This window comes from Python bivittatus, unplaced genomic scaffold (genome assembly GCF_059951505.1).
Source record: "Python bivittatus isolate LINGU-HERP-01145 unplaced genomic scaffold, Pbiv_v1 ctg000070_np1212, whole genome shotgun sequence".
NCBI lineage: Eukaryota > Metazoa > Chordata > Lepidosauria > Squamata > Pythonidae > Python > Python bivittatus.
In genome coordinates, this window is record NW_028277034.1 from 45,080,241 (window position 1) to 45,099,722 (window position 19,482).

General features: G+C 38.5%; 1 protein-coding gene across 4 annotated transcripts in view; it reads right to left on the reverse strand.

The window, feature by feature from the left end:
• Nucleotides 1-19,482, reverse strand: part of CCSER1 (coiled-coil serine rich protein 1) — a 738,752-nt gene that overhangs the window by 372,700 nt on the left and 346,570 nt on the right. For all 4 annotated transcript variants that reach the window (XM_088133054.1, XM_088133055.1, XM_088133056.1 and 1 more), the window contains exon 7: nt 16,578-16,655. In XM_088133054.1, coding sequence (XP_087989180.1) covers nt 16,578-16,655 — 78 coding nt within the window. The remainder of the gene's footprint in view (nt 1-16,577; nt 16,656-19,482) is intronic.

Below are 19,482 nucleotides of genomic sequence, written 5' to 3' on the forward strand. Positions count from 1 at the left end.
CAGCTTCATATTATTCAGTAATTTTTCCCCTCAATTAATTTTCATTTACTCCAAGGACCTCTCTGTTTGAGAGGCACAGACTGCTTATATAAAAAAAGATTAAATCCAGTAATAATTTCATTTTAATTTATGGAAAGATAATTCTGTTTGTCTTGTCAAATTACCATGTTTCTGCAAACAAATGTTGCATTCATCCTCATACAGCAGGGAACAGGCAGACAGATAGATGCATATACACAATACACACAAAGAATAAGTTGCAACTGATTCCCAGTCCACAACAGAAACATAAGAACAGAATAATGATGGATGAAATTGTCAGAGAAGGAAGAACAATGTGTATCAATTAGAAAAACATAAATCAGAAACAGGCAGGCAATTGCAGAAGAAAGAAAACAAGGTACAATGTTTCTTTCATTGTGGTTCTTATCTTGATCTCCTTTTTTGACCATCTATGTCATACAAACATAGTCCTTTATTCCATTCCATGTCCCCACACTGACACTTAAATGCTAAAAATACAAAAGATCCACTGCAGAGACAAATTTATTCACTTGAGTTCTGTGATTTCTGCACTTCCTGACTCCATATATTCTTGGTTAATTGTATAGCAATTACTAACTTCCCAAATAAGCACAATGATAACATACTTCATAAGGTATTGGATTACTGTTACTATTATTGATTAAGCATGCTTGTGGTCTTATATTGTTGCTCAACTACCTTGGCAACCTGTATATAATTTATTTAATCTTTACCCCATCACAGTCTAACAGACTTTCACTGGTATAGAAACACAACAGAAATGCAATATAAGAAGTGAAAATACAAAATGGCCATAAACATAGATTACCAGACAAAGAGGTGTCACAACCCAAATATCCTCTAAAAGAGCCAGGTCCTCAGCTTCTTTTGGAAGATGCCCAAGGAAGAACAGATCTAGCCACAAGTGGGCTGCACAATCACTGAAAAACACTTTTGAATATCAGCCCCCTTGACCTCCATAATTGGGGAACAATCAGCTGTTTCTCCCATCACAACTGTAATGGTTGGGCCAATAATTGGAAAAATTAACCAACTGTCTCTGACTGAAGCCCAACACAATAAGCAGCTGAAGAAACAACAGAGATACAGAAAGAAAAAAATTGTGCCTGACATGGTTGGAGACCTGAGATACCACCATTATTCCTGAGATATAACCATTAGCACCAACCCATAAAATAGACGCACAACCAGTCATTGATCCATGCTTGCAAATACTGTTGGATGTTAGCTCATTTAAATAAGAAAGCTACCACAGAGTGTGTAAATATAAATACAGATAAAGGTGCCTCAGCAGGGAGGAATGTAGTATACTGAGTTATTGTTATCATTCATTACACTGGTCAACAACAATTTTGCCACATGGATTGTAGTGGGTTTTTCATGCTGAATTAAAAAAAAAAAATGAAATAGATTTTTTCCCTATCAGGCTTAGTTTTCACTTTCATTATTCTGTTAAATTAGTGACACTACGGTACTATATTTTAACTACAGTAGCATTTCTGAAATATGCACTGAGCCAAATCTAATTGTTGTTATTCTGTAGCATAAATAAACTCAAGACAAAGGTAGAAAGCATGACAGCTAGCACAGAACAGCACACTGCAGGTTGAGTCACGTTTGAACATATCTAGACTTGAGCCCACCCTTTGCCTAGAGAACAGTTCTTGTCAGTTTGGTTCCATGGCTCACAGCAGAAACAATTTAAGCTTATTCTCTGTATTCAAGTTATATTAGATTGATTGTAATAGAGTTATGTTTATCTACATACTGTAATCATACCACAAAACTGTATAAATCATCCTGATATTTTCTGCTGAGTGTGGTGGGTTAATGTTTAAATCTCAGAAATGAAACTTCAACTCACTTGTCAAAAAGTGCTATGAACTCTATTTTGGTTGTAAAGTGGGTGATCAAGATAAGAATTGGACCCCTCACATTTGCAGTGTGACATGTGTTAAAACTTCAAACAGGATGGTTAAAAGGTTCACACCATATGGTATCTGTCATTCCAATGGTTTGGAGGGAGCCAAAAATCCATTCATCAGATTGTTATTTCTGCCTTACAAACACAACTGGGATCACCTCTAAAAATAAGCACACTGTGAAATACCCTGATTTACCATCTGTAATGAGGCCAGTCCCACACAGTGAGGAGTTCTCTGTACCAAAGCACCCAGAACATGTGACATTTAGTGACAATGAATTTAGTGGTGACGATGGGTGCCTATACAGAGCAGAAAAAGTTATACTCTTCAAATGAGCCACATTGTTGGCACAAGAGGATCTGAATGATCCTGTTTGTGATCTGAATTTGTCTAAGAAGCAGGATAAATTATAACATTAAAGGACTGGAATTGTCTCCACTATGATATTTAAGTTTATGGCTGGTGTGGGTCTTGCGGGCTGTGTGGCCGTGTTCTGGAAGTTTTGTTTCCTAACATTTCACCAGCACCTGTGACTGGCATCTTCAGAGTGCAGGAGCACAGACAGGAGCAGTTCCCTCTGTGCCCAGGGTGATGTGACCCTTTTATGGGTATTTATAGAGATCTGAGGGGGGAAGGGGGATTGGGTGTGTGTGGGGGTTGGGTTACTGAGTGGCTGCTTGTTTTGGTGTCAAAATATGTGTGTATCTTCCTGGGGATTAGGCAGAGTTTTTTCCTCTATTGAATTGTTAACGAGGGGCTGCTGGGGGTGATTAGCACGTTCATTGTGTGAACTGTTCACATGTCCTGGTGGTTGAGCTGAGTTCGTTGACCTTTTGCAGGCTGTATTTTTCAGGATTGGTAGCCAGGTTTTGTTGATTTTTAGACTCTCCTCTTTTTTATTGAAACTGTGCTGGTGTTTGTGAATCTCAATGGCTTCCCGGTATAGCCTGGTATAGTGGCTGTTGGTGTTGTCCAATCTGTGGTCCTGCACTCTGAAGATGCCAGTCACAGGTGCTGGCGAAACGTTAGGAAACAAAACTTCCAGAACACGGCCACACAGCCCGGAAGACCCACACCAGCCATTGTATGCCGGCTGTGAAAGCCTTCGACAATACATATTTAAGTTTACTTTTTTTTTTTTCACCATCATGATTAATTTAATTCATTCTTGTCTCAGGAACATAAACAATGTTTTGAAAAGATGTCTGCTTGGTTATGGAAGCTCTTGGCTACGAACACCATGTAAATGAGTGGCGCTTGTTCATGACTCCTTGCAAATGAGCTTGAAAGTTGTCTTTCTTCATAATGGAAATAGATTATCAATTGTACCATTAGTCCATGCTGCTAACATGAAAGTGTCATATGAAAACATTAAACTACTTTTTGAAAAGACCCAGTATGAAAAATATAAATGGAATATCTGAGGAGATCTGAAGGTCATTGCACTTCTACTCAATCCAGTTTGAATACACAAAGTTCTGTTGTTTTTTTGTATGAATGGGACAGTAGGAACAGCAGGAACAGAAAAAGCATTACATGCAGAAAGAAAGGCCACTGGTTCCAAGAAAAAAGAATGTGGTAAACGGTTCACTTGTTGACCCTGAAAAGATTTTCTTTCCTCCTTTGCATATCAAATTTGGACTTTGGATAAAAGCAAAGGATAAACAGGAACTGGATTAATGTATTTGAGGAATAAATTTCCAAGGTTAGTGATGCTAAGATTAAAGAAAGTATTTTTGTAGGTCCTCAGGTTCTTGTCGCCATAAAAACTGTCTAAAATGTATAAAGGTATTTCAAATGTATGCTTGAAATGTGAACAACAAGAAGGGACATTTTATCATCTCTGGTGGACTTGTAAAAAAGCAAAAAAAAAAAAAAAATTGGAATGAGCTACATACTTGTATACAGAAGATTTTAAAGTGAAACCAAAGACTTTCTTTTTGGTTCTAATGGATAAACAGTTGGAAAAGACTCATGGTACAATAACAGCAGCAAGGCCTTTATATACACAGAGGTGGAAAAATAAGATATTACCTACAGTGGAGGAATGAATGATGAAGATGATGGAGTTGGCTGAGATGGCAAAACTGACTGCTTTGATTTGAGATAAGATATTGTGTAATTTTAATGCTAACTGGAAATCTTTTTTGGACTTTTTGTGGGAAACAGAAAAAAATGAAATTGTATTCTATGGATTTGATGATTAGAAATAATATGTGTTAATAGAAATAATGGAAGTTACGTTTTAAATTTAGAGTAAGATTTTGATGTCTATTGTTACTTATATCTGTTGCAAGGAGGATCAGAACTCAATTCTTTTCTTTTCCTTTGTTGTTTCTTCCTTTTTCTTTTTTTTTCTCCACTTTAGATCTTTACTACTTTTTTTCTTATTCCTTCTTATTCTTTCTCATAAAATATTAGTTTTTGTTTTAGTTTTTGCTGTTCCTTTTTAAAAAAAAATTAATAAAGTTATAAAAAAAGATAAGAGAATCAATGAAGATGGCAAATTTGATGAAGAAGTAGAAGTTTAAAAAACTGTATGGCAATCATTCAAAAGTGTCCACAAAAACATTTTGGGAAACCATAAAGCAGGAAGCTATCATGAAATAGTGAATGATCTCCTGAAGTTGTACCAATTTGTAGGATGCAACATGTCATTGAAAGTTTGTTTCTTGGACTCTCACTTGGACTTTTTCCATGGCAACTTTGGAGCAGTCAAAACAAGCACAGTGACCAATTTCACCAGGACATTTCAAACATGGAAAAGGGGTACCAAGGCATGTGGGGTCCCAGTATGCTGGCTGACTACTGCTTCACCCTTAGGTGAGATGTTCCGGAGGTCATGTTCAGCAGAAGATCAAAAACTTGCTTCTTTTCAGGTGACACGGTTGTGTTTTTAATTAACTTGTAAATACAGTCTTTTACCAAAATAAAGTTGTATGTCACTCAACCCCTTCATGGATCACTGCCTTGTCGTGGCGAAGGGGCTTGCGTAACTCAGTGAAGCCATGAGCTATACCGTGCAGGGCCACCCAAGACGGACAGGTCATGACAGAGAGTTCTGACAAAATGTGGTCCACTGGAGAAGGAAATGGCAAACCACTCCAGTATCCTTGCCAAGAAAACCCCATGGACAATGTTAAAAGGCTAAAAGACATGATGCCGGAAGATGAGCCCCTCAGGTCGGAAGGTGTCCAATATGCTACTGGGGAAAAGCGGAGGGCAATTCCAAGTAGCTCCAGAAAGAGTGAAGCGGCTGGGCCAAAGCCGAAAGCACGTTCAGCTGTGGATGTATCTGGAAGCGAAAAGAAGGTCCGATGCTGTAAAGAACAATATTGTATAGGTACCTGGAATGTAAGATCTATGAACCAAGGCAAGCTGGATGTGGTCAAACATGAGATGACAAGATTGAACATCGACATCTTGGGAATCAGCGAACTGAAATGGACGGGAATGGGTGAATTTAATTCGGGTGACCATTATATCTACTACTGTGGGCAAGAAACCCTTAGAAGAAATGGAGTTGCACTCATAGTCAATAAGAGAGTGGGAAAGGCAGTAATGGGGTACAACCTCAAAAACGACAGAATGATCTCAGTGCGTATCCAAGGCAAACCATTCAATATCACAGTCATCCAAGTCTAGGCCCCAACCACTGATGCTGAAGAAGCTGAAGTTGACCGCTTCTATGAAGACCTACAACACCTTCTAGAACTAGCACCAAAAAGATGTCCTTTTCATCATAGGGGATTGGAATGCTAAAGTAGGAAGTCAAGGAGTAATCGGAATAACAGGCAAGTTTGGCCTTGGAGTACAAAATGAAGCAGGGCAAAGGCTAATAGAGTTCTGTCAAGAGAACAAGCTAGTCATAGCAAACACTCTTTTCCAACAACACAAGAGACGACTCTACACATGGACATCACCAGATGGTCAATACCGAAACCAGATTGATTATATACTTTGCAGCCAAAGATAGAGAAGCTCTATACAGACAGCAAAAACAAGACCAGGAGCTGACTGTGGCTCAGATCATGAGCTTCTTACTGCAAAATTTAGGCTTAAATTGAAGAATGTAGGGAAAACCACTAGACCACTCAGGTATGACTTAGATCATATTCCTTGTGAGTACACAGTGAAGGTGATGAATAGATTTAGAGGATTAGATTTGGTAGACAGAGTGCCTGAAGAACTATGGATGGAGGTCCATAACATTGTACAGGAGGTAGCAACTAAAACCATCCCAAAGAAAAAGAAATGCAAGAAAACAAAATGGCTGTCTGATGAGGCTTTACAAATAGCTGTGGAAAGAAGGAATGCAAAAAGCAAGGGTGAAAGGGAAAGATATAAGCAACTGAATGCAGATTTCCAGAGAATAGCAAGAAGAAATAAGAAGGCCTTCTTAAATGAACAATGCAAAGAAATCGAGGAAAACAATAGAATGGGGAAGACTAGAGATCTCTACAAGAAAATTGGAGATATGAAAGGAACGTTTAGTGCAAAGATGGGCATGATAAAGGACAAAAAAGGCAGGGACCTAACAGAAGCAGAAGAGATTAAGAAGAGGTGGCAAGAATACACAGAAGAACTATACAAGAAAGATCTTAATGTCCCTGATGTCCATGATGGTGTGATCACTGACCTTGAGCCAGACATCCTAGAGAGTGAAGTCAAGTGGGCCTTAGGAAGCATTGCTAACAACAAAGCTAGTGGAGATGACAGTATTCCAGCTGAGTTATTTAAAATACTAAAAGATGATGGTGTTAAAGTGCTGCACTCAATATGCCAGTAAGTTTGGAAAACACAACAGTGGCCACGGGATTGGAAAAGGTCAGTTTATGTTCCAATTCCAAAGAAGGGCAATGCCAAAGAATTCTCAAACTATCGCACAATTGCACTCATTTCACATGCTAGCAAGGTTATGCTCAAAATCCTACAAGCTAGGCTTCAGCAATACATGAACCGAGAACTACCGGATGTACAAGCTGGGTTTCGAAGAGGCAGAGGAACTAGAGATCAAATCGCCAACATTCGCTGGATCATGGAGAAAGCATGAGAGTTCCAGAAAAATATCTACTTCTGCTTCATTGACTATGCAAAGCCTTTGATTGTGTGGATCACAACAAACTGTGGCAAATTCTTAAAGAGATGGGAGTACCAGACCACCTTACCTGTCTCCTGAGAAATCTGTATGCGGGCCAAGAAGCAACAGTTAGAACCGGTCATGGAACAACCGATTGGTTCAAAATAGGGAAAGGTGTACGACAAGGCTGTATACTGTCACCCTGCTTATTTAACCTATATGCAGAGTACATCATGAGAAATGCCAGGCTGGAAGAATCACAAGCCGGAATTAAGATTGCAGGGAGAATCATCAACAACCTCAGATATGCAGATGATACCACCCTAATGGCAGAAAGTGAAGAAGAACTAAAGAGCCTCTTGATGAGGGTGAAAGAGGAGAGTGCAAAAACTGGCTTGAAACTCAACATTAAAAAAACTAAGATCATGGCATCTGGACCGATCAATTCCTGGCAAATAGAAGGGGTAAAAATGGAAGCAGTAACAGACTTCATTTATTTGGGCTCCAAGATCACCGCAGACGGAGACTGCAGCCATGAAATTAAAAGACGCTTGCTCCTTGGGAGGAAAGCTATGGCAAGCCTAGATAGCATATTAAAAAGCAGAGACGTCACCTTGCCGACAAAGATCCGCATAGTCAAAGCTATGGTTTTTCCAGTAGTAATGTATGGCTGTGAGAGCTGGACCATAAAAAAGGCTGAGCGCCGAAGAATTGATGCCTTTGAACTGTGGTGCTGGAGAAGACTCTTGAGAGTCCCCTGGACTGATAGGAGGTCAAACCAGTCAATCTTAAAGGAAATCAACCCTGATTGCTCATTGGAAGGATCGATAATGAAGCTCAAGCTCAGATACTTTGGTCACCTAATGCGAAGAGAGATCTCTTTGGAGAAGACCCTGATGCTGGGAAAGATTGAAGGCAAAAGGAGAAGAGGACGGCAGAGGATGAGATGGTGAGATAGCATCATTGAAGCAATGAGCATGAAACTGAGCAAACTCAGGGAGGCAGTGAAGGACAGGAAGGCCTGGCGCAATATGGTTCATGGGGTCACGAAGAGTCGGACACGACTTAACGACTAAACAACAACAAAATGTCACTCAAAAAACTTTGCCTGATGGAAAAATTCTGAAAACATATTTGAAATCAGCATAAAAATATTATAAGATTAACCAGATTTTGTTTGTGGGGCACAATTTTTTATTCCCATTTATTTATTCATTCAATGTGTAGGGCTGCCTAATGAAAACAACTCAAGCATTAAGGATGAATAAGTCTGCCTCTGATCTTGTGTTGTTGCTTGATTTATCTTTGGCCACCTGTATATGTTCTAATTCTTCTCACTGGAGTCAGTTCTTCTAAAAGTTTCAGTAAAGTAAGCAGCATAGAGCCAGTTGGTATAGTGATTAAGGCACCAAACTAGAAACCAGAAGACCGTGAGTTCTAGTCCTGCCTTAAGCACGAAGCTAACTGGTGACCTTGGGCTAGTCACTCTGTCTCAGCCCTAGGAAAGAGGCAATGACAAACCACTTCTGAAAATCTTGCCAAGAAAATTGCAGGGACTTGTCCAGGCAGTTGCCAGAAGTCAACACTGACACACAAAACAGAAAACCCTACACCCAACTCTTGTGTCTTTCGCTTAACATAAGAAAAAATACAATATATATGTTTGACAACTCTAGAACATATTTATTTTAAATTCTCAATACAGCTATTCGAGGATACAACTGTTTTGTCTTACTGCCATTTTATTGTAATTTCAAGTGATTAACAAGCCAGCAGACTTGTATCACCATGCAGCCTCTCATAAGTGAACAGGTCCCCCTTATTCCTCCCTATGTCAAGCATCAGTGACAGGAGACGAGCAATCCCCTATCTAGTTGGATCTCTTGTGTAGACTGGCATTCTCCCATGCCAGCCACATGCCTTGAATTGCATATATAGGCCAATGTCATGTTTCTCACCTAAACAAAGAAACATGCATGTTTTCCTCTTTTATGCAGAAAAACAGTTTGAAATGGACAATGCAACTCAAACTCTAGAAATTACCCTGACTCTCAGATTATATAGTTTAAGGAAAACATAATTAGCATTCTGAGAATGCAGTGCGAGCATTCTGAATTAGCATTCTGAGAATTAGGCTGAGTCCCTTCTCTAGCAGTCCTTCCACTGAGGTATGATGGGAGAATCTTAAGACCTTTATCATATTAAGAACGGAGTCTTATTTTACTTTTTCTACCCCTCTCTTTCTCCTTTCATGTCATGTCTGGTGCAGATCATAAACCTAAGGGTAAGAATTGTGTTTTTCTATTGATCTGTAAATTGTAACATGTCTTTTTGGCTAAAGTGTGTAGTATAAATGATTTAAAGAAAAAAAAAAGTGGGACATGTATAACTTGGCTTGAAGTTCCACATAAAAGAAAAAGAGGACAAGGGGGTGGAGGAAATGATGAAAGAGAAGTCTCCCACATTGTTTTGTCTTAATATTTCTGCCTAGTACTGTTCACTTTTATTAATGGTGCTATTTCATTCTCTCTGAGGAATACGATCTGCCAGGCTAATTACTGAACTGAGAACAAAGTATCCAAGCTAATAAAAGTTGAAGAAAATGATCAGTTCCCTCAAACAGTTATAAATCAACCAACCTGTGTCATTTTAAATATCCATTTAAAAAAGTCGATATGAATTAAAGTGCAGGATTGCTTAAGAATCCACTAAACCTCGGGAGAAAAAAAACTTAACTAAAGAATTTGTCGACATGTTTCAGAAAAGAGCACAAATTATTATGCTGGCCAGCTTTATATCATCTTACTCAGTAACTGTCTCTACTTCCCTTTTACTGTACAATAAAATCTTGGATGGTAGAAATTACACACACACACTTGGCAACATTTAAAAATCTTGATATGATAAACAGATATTCTGTCCTTAGATTCAGATTTTTATTGTTTGTATTACTGCATTTTCTTGTTTTGTTCCATTTATAGTTTTCATATTATTATATTGTTGCCTTTAATTCTTTTTTTTTTTAAATAAGCACCACTTGAGATGTATGGCAGGCAATGTCACACACACACACACACACACACACACACACACAAACATTTTGATCATATTCATTAACTTTTCTTTGCCAGGCTTAGATGCATGTATGCAGAGTCAATCACATATGACTCTGGGACTTACACTACCATATTCAAGGGTTAAAACAAAATAACATAATAACAAATAACCTAACACTATAATCATTCACATCATCTAGCATCAGGATCAATCATAGAAACAACTAAAACAGGACTGCAAGGGATATCAGCACTCAAACTGAGGAGGTGCCTATCTCAGGTTCTGTGATACAACACACTATATCAGTGTTTCTCAGCTTTGACAACTTTAAGATGTGTTAACCTCAACTCCCAGAATTCAATTCTGGGAGTTGAAGTCCACATGTCTTAAAGTTGCCAAGATTGAGAAACACTGTGCTATATGAATCCAATCCCTAGCCAAATGCTAGTTAGGGTGGGAATATTGTTGTACGCCACCCAGAGTCGCTTTGTGTGAGATGGGTGGCTATATAAACATGATAGATAGATAGATAGATAGATAGATAGATAGATAGATAGATAGATAGATAGATAGATAGATAGATAGATAGATAATCTCTCAAAGTTGCTTCAAAGCATGCAGGAACATGAATGCAACATCTGTCTATAACACCTTAAACAACTGTGTCATTACCTGGGATCAGGAAAAAGTTTTCTTTTTTCCCCTTCTTTTTTAATTTAAGAAATTGTGGGAAATCTTTTATGGCTATTCATTAAAAATTACTTACTTGTGACTAGTTACTTGAGGCTATTATTCCACTGTTCCCAGACTAATAGAGATACTTGCACATAAAACCTACATGGGGAAAATATGTATGATAATAAATGTCAGTGTTTAACTGCAGACTGATGTAGAAATTGGATTAAACTGAGTTATGAGTGCAAAATGACTTGGACTGGAAAGGGATCAGGAATCCCCAATCTTCTTGGGTTGATGAATTCATCTGGGATAAAAAGGGTGCTGCAGGCTGATATTCTGCTTTGCAGTATGCCAGGGACCTCTGTTTGTTTGTTTACAAGTCAAAACATCAGGTAAGGCAGACAGCCTGCTGGAAATCAAAGAAGTATTGTGGGCCCATTGGCAACTTCCAGATTCCAATACGGGAAACCTAAAAATAAAGCGATTCATCCATCTCTACCCGTGGCTGAATACTTATTCAAGGAAATAATGAAAAGGGGGCAGAATGTGAGTTTCCAAATGATAGTTTTTAAAAAAACAAATATGTATTAGCTGTTCTGGATCTGAGTAGCAATCAAAAACTGCTGAAGTCCATTGGCCAAATAACTCCTGTTACTGGCAGCATAAAAGGACAGGAAGTAACTATATTCATAACGGTAGCAAATAAGTGTGGCTCAGGGTTGCATTGTTGGGATTCTCTGAGCTTGGTTTTTTGCATTAATCTCTGAGGCAAAAACATCAGGAGTTTGGGAGAAGTGAGTTTCATTGGTTGGGAGGGATTGTAAACCTTTGTCCCCCAAGTAAATAACCTACCATGAACACAGCATAAATCAGAACCACGCTACAGTGCCATCCCTTTCAAGCATGTGCAAAGCAGTCAGGACAGGAGTATATGTAACTTCTGCCAAGGCTGCACTTAAAAGACAATGGCATATACAAGTCTTAAAGGATTCCCTATGCATGGAGGAAAAAGGCAGGACAATAGGCAGCTTTTCTTCCTGATCTCCTGCAACTGAATCTACAGGTCTGATCGGCGAAGTAGCATTTTGAACTCTGCTGCAACATACAGGGAGTAAAGATGATCTGCATCCCCCTCTACTTCAAACACACATCTGCTTTGTGATTTTCTGTCAGAATAAGCTGTTTAGCCCATCTCCTAAAGCCATTTCTCTCCATCCATTCAGAAAGAAGAAAAGACTCCTAGGATCTATTTGCTCAAAAACTTGGCTTCCAATGTATATGAAAGACACAAACAGCTAATGGCTGGAAAGACAGATTTGGCTCTTAAATCAATTATAACTGTCCCTGTCTCACTTGGCGGGGGGAACCGCTCACTCTTAAGAAATATGGACAAATATATGATACTTTATATATGCTCTTTCCTTGAATGTTCATATATACATCTGTAGTTCCACCAGAGTTCACATTACTTATGGTACCCATGTTGTTAGATTTTGTAACCTTTTGCATAAAGCTTGAGTCTCATCTTGGTGGTGGTAGGATATGTGGCAAAACACACTCAGACTCCCCACTGATTGAAGAACAGAATGGCCATTGAGACTATCAAGTGCTGGAAAGTTTAGATAGCTGCAAGTCTCCAACTCTTACATGCTGTTTGAGCATTCTAGTCTTCCGTGTTACTGTTATCTGTTTGTTGCCCTTCCTGAATGACAAAGAAGTCATATGTGCAAAAAGAACTAGACAGGATTACTTGGGTATAATCTGCTCAGTCATCTGTTTGAAACCAGCTATGCTTGGTAAAGTCAGAACTTCTGGTATTTAGGGAGCATTCTTGGTATGGCAAAGTCACTGGAACCAGGGTGATGTAGTGCTTAAGATGTTGGATTAGGACCAGGGAGAACCAGACAGTGAACCGCACTGGGTGACTCCTTTTCAGCCCAACATATCTCACAGAATATTGGGGTGGGGGGAGAGAAAATCTATCTATCTATCTATCTATCTATCTATCTATCTATCTATCTATCTATCATCCATCCATCCATCCATCCATCCATCCATCCATCCATCCATCCATCCATCCATCTTTCTATCTTGAGCTCCTAAAGGAAAGGCAGGATGTAAATCTAACAAAGAACAGTTTGGGAAGGTTGTCCATGACTCTCAGCTCATCAGAATCGTTGCTGTCTTGAAATTTTCAGCTTTTGACTTTGATCAGCTCTTGACTTTTCAACTCATTTATTGCTTCAGATGCTATTTTTCCAGTCAGTTTACTTTTGTGGCCTAAATGTGGATTAGATTTACAACTACAAGATTAGCATGATGGATTTATTGTGGTAATAACCCTGAAAACAACTGCCAGTTGGGAGGCCAGGCCAGTATACAAGTTTGGTTCAGAAGCAGAGGGCAAGGAAAGTAAGCAGTGGTAAGGAGCTCTGGAAGCAGAACACTATTAATTGCATGAGAAGTAATCATATTAACACCATATTAATTAATTTAATTTTCATTTGAAATTAAATCAAGTCAAATATATTTCTTATTTTAATTCTACCTACTTCTTTACCTACTTTTTGAAACATAGCCCCCACGTGTTTCAAACAGGGCCCTTGGTCTGAAAACATTCTGCATCCTCTATTCTTCAATTAGCTATGTCAGGCTATGAGGTTTAACAAGACTTGGAAGGTAACAAGGCCTTAACAACAGTACAGCTGGCCTTCCTTGTGATGTAGAATAAGAAAGTGGCCAAACTTTATAAAGCCTATGCTCACTAGATCAGAGTGGGTAGATTCTGAATAGAAATCTTCTTCCTACCTGGATTCTTATTTAACATATATGGGATTAGTATAAACCAAACAATTTCCTGATGTTTAGATAAATAGATAGACTTGTTCTAAACTTAAATGGAATGAAATAGGACAGTCCAGCATTATACATAAGTCTTTTAATTTTATGTATTTATTTATTGACACAAGTTATGTGGCTGTCCATCTCAATATACTGACTCTGGGCAACATACAAAGTTAAAAACAGTGTCCACAATCCAATCCATAATGTCCAAGGTCACAATCAACATTTCCAAAGTACACAAAAACAACATTAACGGGTAGAGCTCACTTAACCTCCTGGCCTAAATGCCAGGAAGTTTGCACTTTAAAAGTGGTTTCCAGGCCAAACTGACTTGTTAGATTAGAGAAAAGACACTATCTACATTTATTGCTGACTGGAAACCCCTTATGGACTTATTGCGTAAAACAGGAAAAAAGTGAACTTATGATTTATGGCTTTGATGATTAGACAGGATAGTTTATAGAAAGAAGAGAGTCATGATGTAACTTTAGAGAAAGAGATACATTTATAATTGTACTTATAAAAGCCACTTTTTGTATCTTTGTATCTTTTTTTTCTTTTTTCTTTTTCTTTCTTTCTTGCACTTTTAGCTTTTTAGAACTTTTTTTTAGCACTTTTAGCTTTCTGATTTCTTTCTCTTTCTTTTTTCTTCCTTATTCTATATATATCTTTGTTTTTAAAACTTTTAATAAAGGTATAAAAAAGTAAAATAAAAGTAGCTTCCGCTCAGTTTTCTTGTAGTCTGTAAGTGTGTTATGCCACAAAGAAATGGATTAGCAGGAACGTTTCTAGGACAGGGCACATTTGCAGGTGAAAGGAAAACTGAGTGCAAGAGTGCAGTTTTAATAATTAAAAGATGGTTTGGCATGATTAGAGTTATAGGGAGAGAAATGGAAGAGGGAGATGAGCTCAGCTTGTAGAAGAAATACGAAATTGTACAAAGAAGATAAAATGCTAAGTAATACTATGTAACTAGTGCACACAATCTTCTCTCTCTGGAACAGAAAAGGGCATTATAAAATCCATGAAATGTCACTTTGCCCCTTAGAATGTTTTCTCCTGAAAAGATAGCTTTGGCTTATTTCAGATTCAACTCTGAATTGCAAAAAAGGCCATCCGTTCACCCACAGAGACTCCATTCTTGTGTCCTGTTTAGCGACATGACTGTTCTCAGCACTGCACTAGCAAACGAAATTATAAATTTAAACGTTTCTGTTCACTTCAGGCAAGCAGGAAGATGGGAAGCAACACAACTGTGTTGGCCAGAGTAATACACTTCTTGCCATCAGAACCCAATATTGCAGACTGACAGTATTTGGAAGGGGTTATTGCATATAAAATCATTCCCTCACATTACTGCTGAGACAATATTGCTCTCTCCTGGAGCGAGTAGGAAAGCAATAAGAAAAACTGTTGCATTTTATATTACTTTTATTTCCACTTAATGGTGCTGGCTCTCAGAGATATATCTGATTCTCCCTGGAGCCTGACCTTAGTATTTCCTTAGGAAAAGACACCTTTTGTTCAAAAACAGTTAAGAGTAAAAACAACCACTGAGGCCACAATGAAAGCACATTTGATTTTGATTTTGAAAACCTTCCCTTTTCTCTTTTAGAACAGCAAACAGCAGACTTTTCTTCGTCTTCACATAAAATTGTCTTCCTTCCTTCCTTCCTTCCTTCCTTCCTTCCTTCCTTCCTTCCTTCCTTCCTTCCTTCCTTCCTTCCTCTCCCAAATGATCTCCAAATCAATATTTACATGCAAACATTGTTATAATATGTGCAGTAAAGTTCTAATGCTAAACAGGCTTGCCAGTGCGTGAGAAACAAGGCTGACACCACAGACACTAACTTTAATTCAGTTGAAAGAAAAATGGAAATATATAAGTCTGATAAATAAAAACATTTTCTACAGGCTGGTAATGCCCAGCTCTCCAGTGCCTAGCAAAGTAACAAGAATTCCAGTGCAGAAGGTATACAGCCATAGCATATCAAAGAAGGAAAGAGTTTTGGGGTCTAGAGGATCTGTCAAATGCAGGAATTGGGATCCACAGGATCATAACCCTAATCCAGCCCACTAGCAGCTTTCCAAAACATTTCTCTTTCTGCCAGCTGGAATTGCATTTACAAGTGCCTCAACTAAAGTGCCTTCTAATACAGCTCAATCTCAGCCATTCCTTCTATGCCCCTCTTTGCTTAGGCTCCATTCTTGATGTTCTCCAGCAGATAAAGAATGGGATCTTGTTCCTGGCCAGAACCATTTCTCCACCATAGGACTAGTGACTTCCTAAAATCTGAACAACTCAGACTTTGGATAGATACTGTAGGCAAAACCACATGGTCAGCCCTCTAGCCATCAAGCAATTCAAAAAGGATTGTTTTTTTCTTTTTTAGGTTTAATATTATAAATTGAATAAACATTAATATAGTCTCCACTTGCAGGCAGAAGTTCTGGAACCAGAAACTGGCCCACAAGACTCTTGGGGCATCCTACTATGATAAATAGAAATTGGTGAATTATGGTGTGTTATCACTTTGCCATATTGACAAAGTGACTGCAGTGGTATTATGTCTCTGAATTCACATTAAGACAGAAGTCAGTTCTTGGTTATCATGAATGAAATACGATTTTAGACTGAGCTCCTTCCATGTGCATAGCTCCATGCATACAGCAGAGACAAATAAATGCCTTCTAGGTAGCACCGCTATCCCACTATCTATGCACTCACATGCATTCAAATACATGTCTATGTGTGCCCCTGAAGGGATGGAAGTTTGCTTCCATCACTTCCTTTATCATTTTGGATATCAGTCATATTTTTCACAAAAATGTAGCAGTAGTGAGAATATCTCAAAGCATGGCCCTCTTTAAGTCAAATATTACATTAGGCTTTGGGTATTATTATTATTATTATTATTATTATTATTATTATTATTATTAAGCTTTACCTTGAATGGCAATGGCTCTTCTGTAAGTGGGCTAACAGGAAGTGAGTTGGTACTGGTGGCAGGACTCATATCTGTGCTCTAAGAGAAAATGAAAGAAAATCCAGATTTAGCCAGGGACAAACTATCATTGTTATGCATTCATTCATTCACTCACCCACTTATTTTACATGGCTACCCACTTGCCAAGAACCCACTCACCAAGGGTTAAAAACTTTGCAATATCAAAATAAAATAATAAAGCATACACGGGAAACAAAATACAGACCTCATGTAATTACAATAGGCTCATATAGTGTCTTGTCCCAAGTTTCAGGCATTCTTAGTCTGGTAGGGTCAGGGCCACCTGAATCTTGGGGTGGGGGTGGGGGTTCCATAGAGCAGAGGTTGCAACAGAAGGCATACCTCCTGTGTCCCGTGAAATATTAAGCCATGTTTAATTGATGCCAACCCAGAACATGCCACTGTTTGGTCTTGAAAAATGGACATAGATAATAGGATGTTATTTCTAATGTTACAAAGCATCCCAACCATATATGGGAGATGGTCCCACAAATATACAGGTCCTGTGTCTTGTAGGGCTTTATAGATGACCACAACCACCTTGAATTGTACCTGGAAGTCTACTGGTAACTAGGACAGCTCATGCATAGTAATATTACCAAAATGTACCAAGGTCCACCCAGCTCTACTTGTACTGTCCCATTCTAGATCAGTTTTAGCTTCTGAATGTTTTTCCAGGGCAGCCCATGTAGAGTGTGTTGGCAGTAATACAGATGACAGATGTCCAAGGCATGGGTTACTGAATAAGATCCCCAATGCAGAAACAGATGCAACTGGCATACAAGATGAATTTGTACAAAGGTCCTCCTAGCCATTGCTGCCACCAGCTCTTCAAGAAGGAGCTGAGAGTTTAGGTGGATCCCAAATTGCACATCACCTCCATCTATGGAAATGTAATCTCATTCAGAACTAATTGTGGAAATCTATAGAACTGGGTAGCCCCCACATTCATACTCAATCAATTTTGTTATGCTTGATCGTCATTTATCATTGGGACACTTTATAGTACGAGAAATGACATCTTATTTATAGCAACTGCAAGTGCACTATCTGCCCAATGTTTATTTTAACATTTTTTCCTTGGTGCTTTTTAACAAACACCTTCAGGAATGCTTCCACTAAATAATGAATAAGATCTTCTAAACAACATCCTGAGCAACACAAGTATGTAAGCACCCTTAACACTCCCAGTGGGAACAATTATTAACAAAATGCCAGTGAACAATATAATGCAAAATGCTATGGTCAAAAAGATCAGCTTCTTATTGGACAGCAACAGAAGAGCCCAAGAGGAAAGTAGAAGTGCTGAGTTTCTCAGTTATCAGAAAGCCATTTCAAATCGGAATAAAGCTGAACAACCACTGAAGTGTTAAAACATTGCAAGAAAGAACCAGAGCTAGTCAACTTAGCTTTTTTTTAGAGCACGGAGAAATCTTCATGGATGTTTATGCATAGCTCCTGGTCATTTCAGCAAAATATGAACAACAGATGACACACTCAGATACAGTTCATGTGGGGCAGTCCATGCCTGAGTAATAAAGCCCAAATGGGTTTGGTTTATAAACCACGGGTTATAGTTTAGCATGATGTATAAAACTGATGATAACTAGTCAGAGAGGTCCAGTGAACAGAGGTCTTTCTTCACCCCAAACCAGTGGAACAATGAAACAGTTGATTTTTTTTTCTATTATTTCCTTTTACTCCTTAAAAAAAAAAAAAAGTCCACTGGTGGATCAGTGAAATGCCTTCACCCACTGCCAAACTGGTGGACTGGAATATTGAGGTAAACTGACAAAGGTGAAAGGTTTCCTCGCAACTTCAAGTGAAAGCAAGAATGATAAATCTGTCTACAGTCTTTTGTAAAACTACCCTAAACAAAGGGTTTCATGAACAAGATTGCTAAATAGAAACCATGTGTCCTTAAAGTTCTGTGCACAGAAAAGAACGAGAGTGGTGCTTGCTATCCCATCATGGGTACAAAGAGGAAAGCAGCAGGGGAATCCAGCAATCAAGGCTCAGGGTCACTGCTATCTGGACAGATCCCCGTTTGACATCATTGTCAAAAGTGAGGAGCAGATTGAAATCTGGACAATTATTTCTTAAGCTGGCTTCATTTCCTGCTAAGTCCAGCACAGGTGACAAGCAACTTATTCTGAGCCCTTAGAATAAAATAAATTCATTCATCAAAATAAAGATAACAAAGTCAGTTATTACATGATTTCAGTAGGTAAACTTTTGGATCCAGCTAACTGTGAATATACTGTAATTGTCAAGTATAAGATGTGGCTGGGAGATTACCTATTATCAATATCCTATCTAGGCTGTCTGAACCACAAACATTCAAAGGACTTTTTAATTCTGCAACATCTCCAGGTATATCAGCTATTCTTTGTGAAATGTGATTGCCTCTCCCATCAGTCATAGAAGTGAGTTGCTCAAGCTGCTGACTTACCGTTGCATAGAAAGAGGACACAGCAGAGACCCTAAATAGCTCTGATTTAAAATATGTTCTCCCAGCCCCTTAATTTTCTCTGCAGCCACTGCTTCTCAGCCAGAGTATACAGCTCTGCAATAGTGAATACTGACTTCCCTCAAGATCACTATCCAAATTTATTGATCCAAGAATTTAATGCTGACAGAAAGTATTTTTGGTGGATATTAGAAGCAAGAGAACAAATAAATCTTGATAATTAAAGAAAGGAGAAGACAATCTGTATATTTTATAGTTATTTAAAAGCAGAGGAGTGAATCGCCAACTTATTTTCAGGGTGATTGCTTCCACTGTTTCGTTGCCACTATGTTCAGTTGAGGTTTACAGCCTAGAAGTTGAATTACACTTAATAAA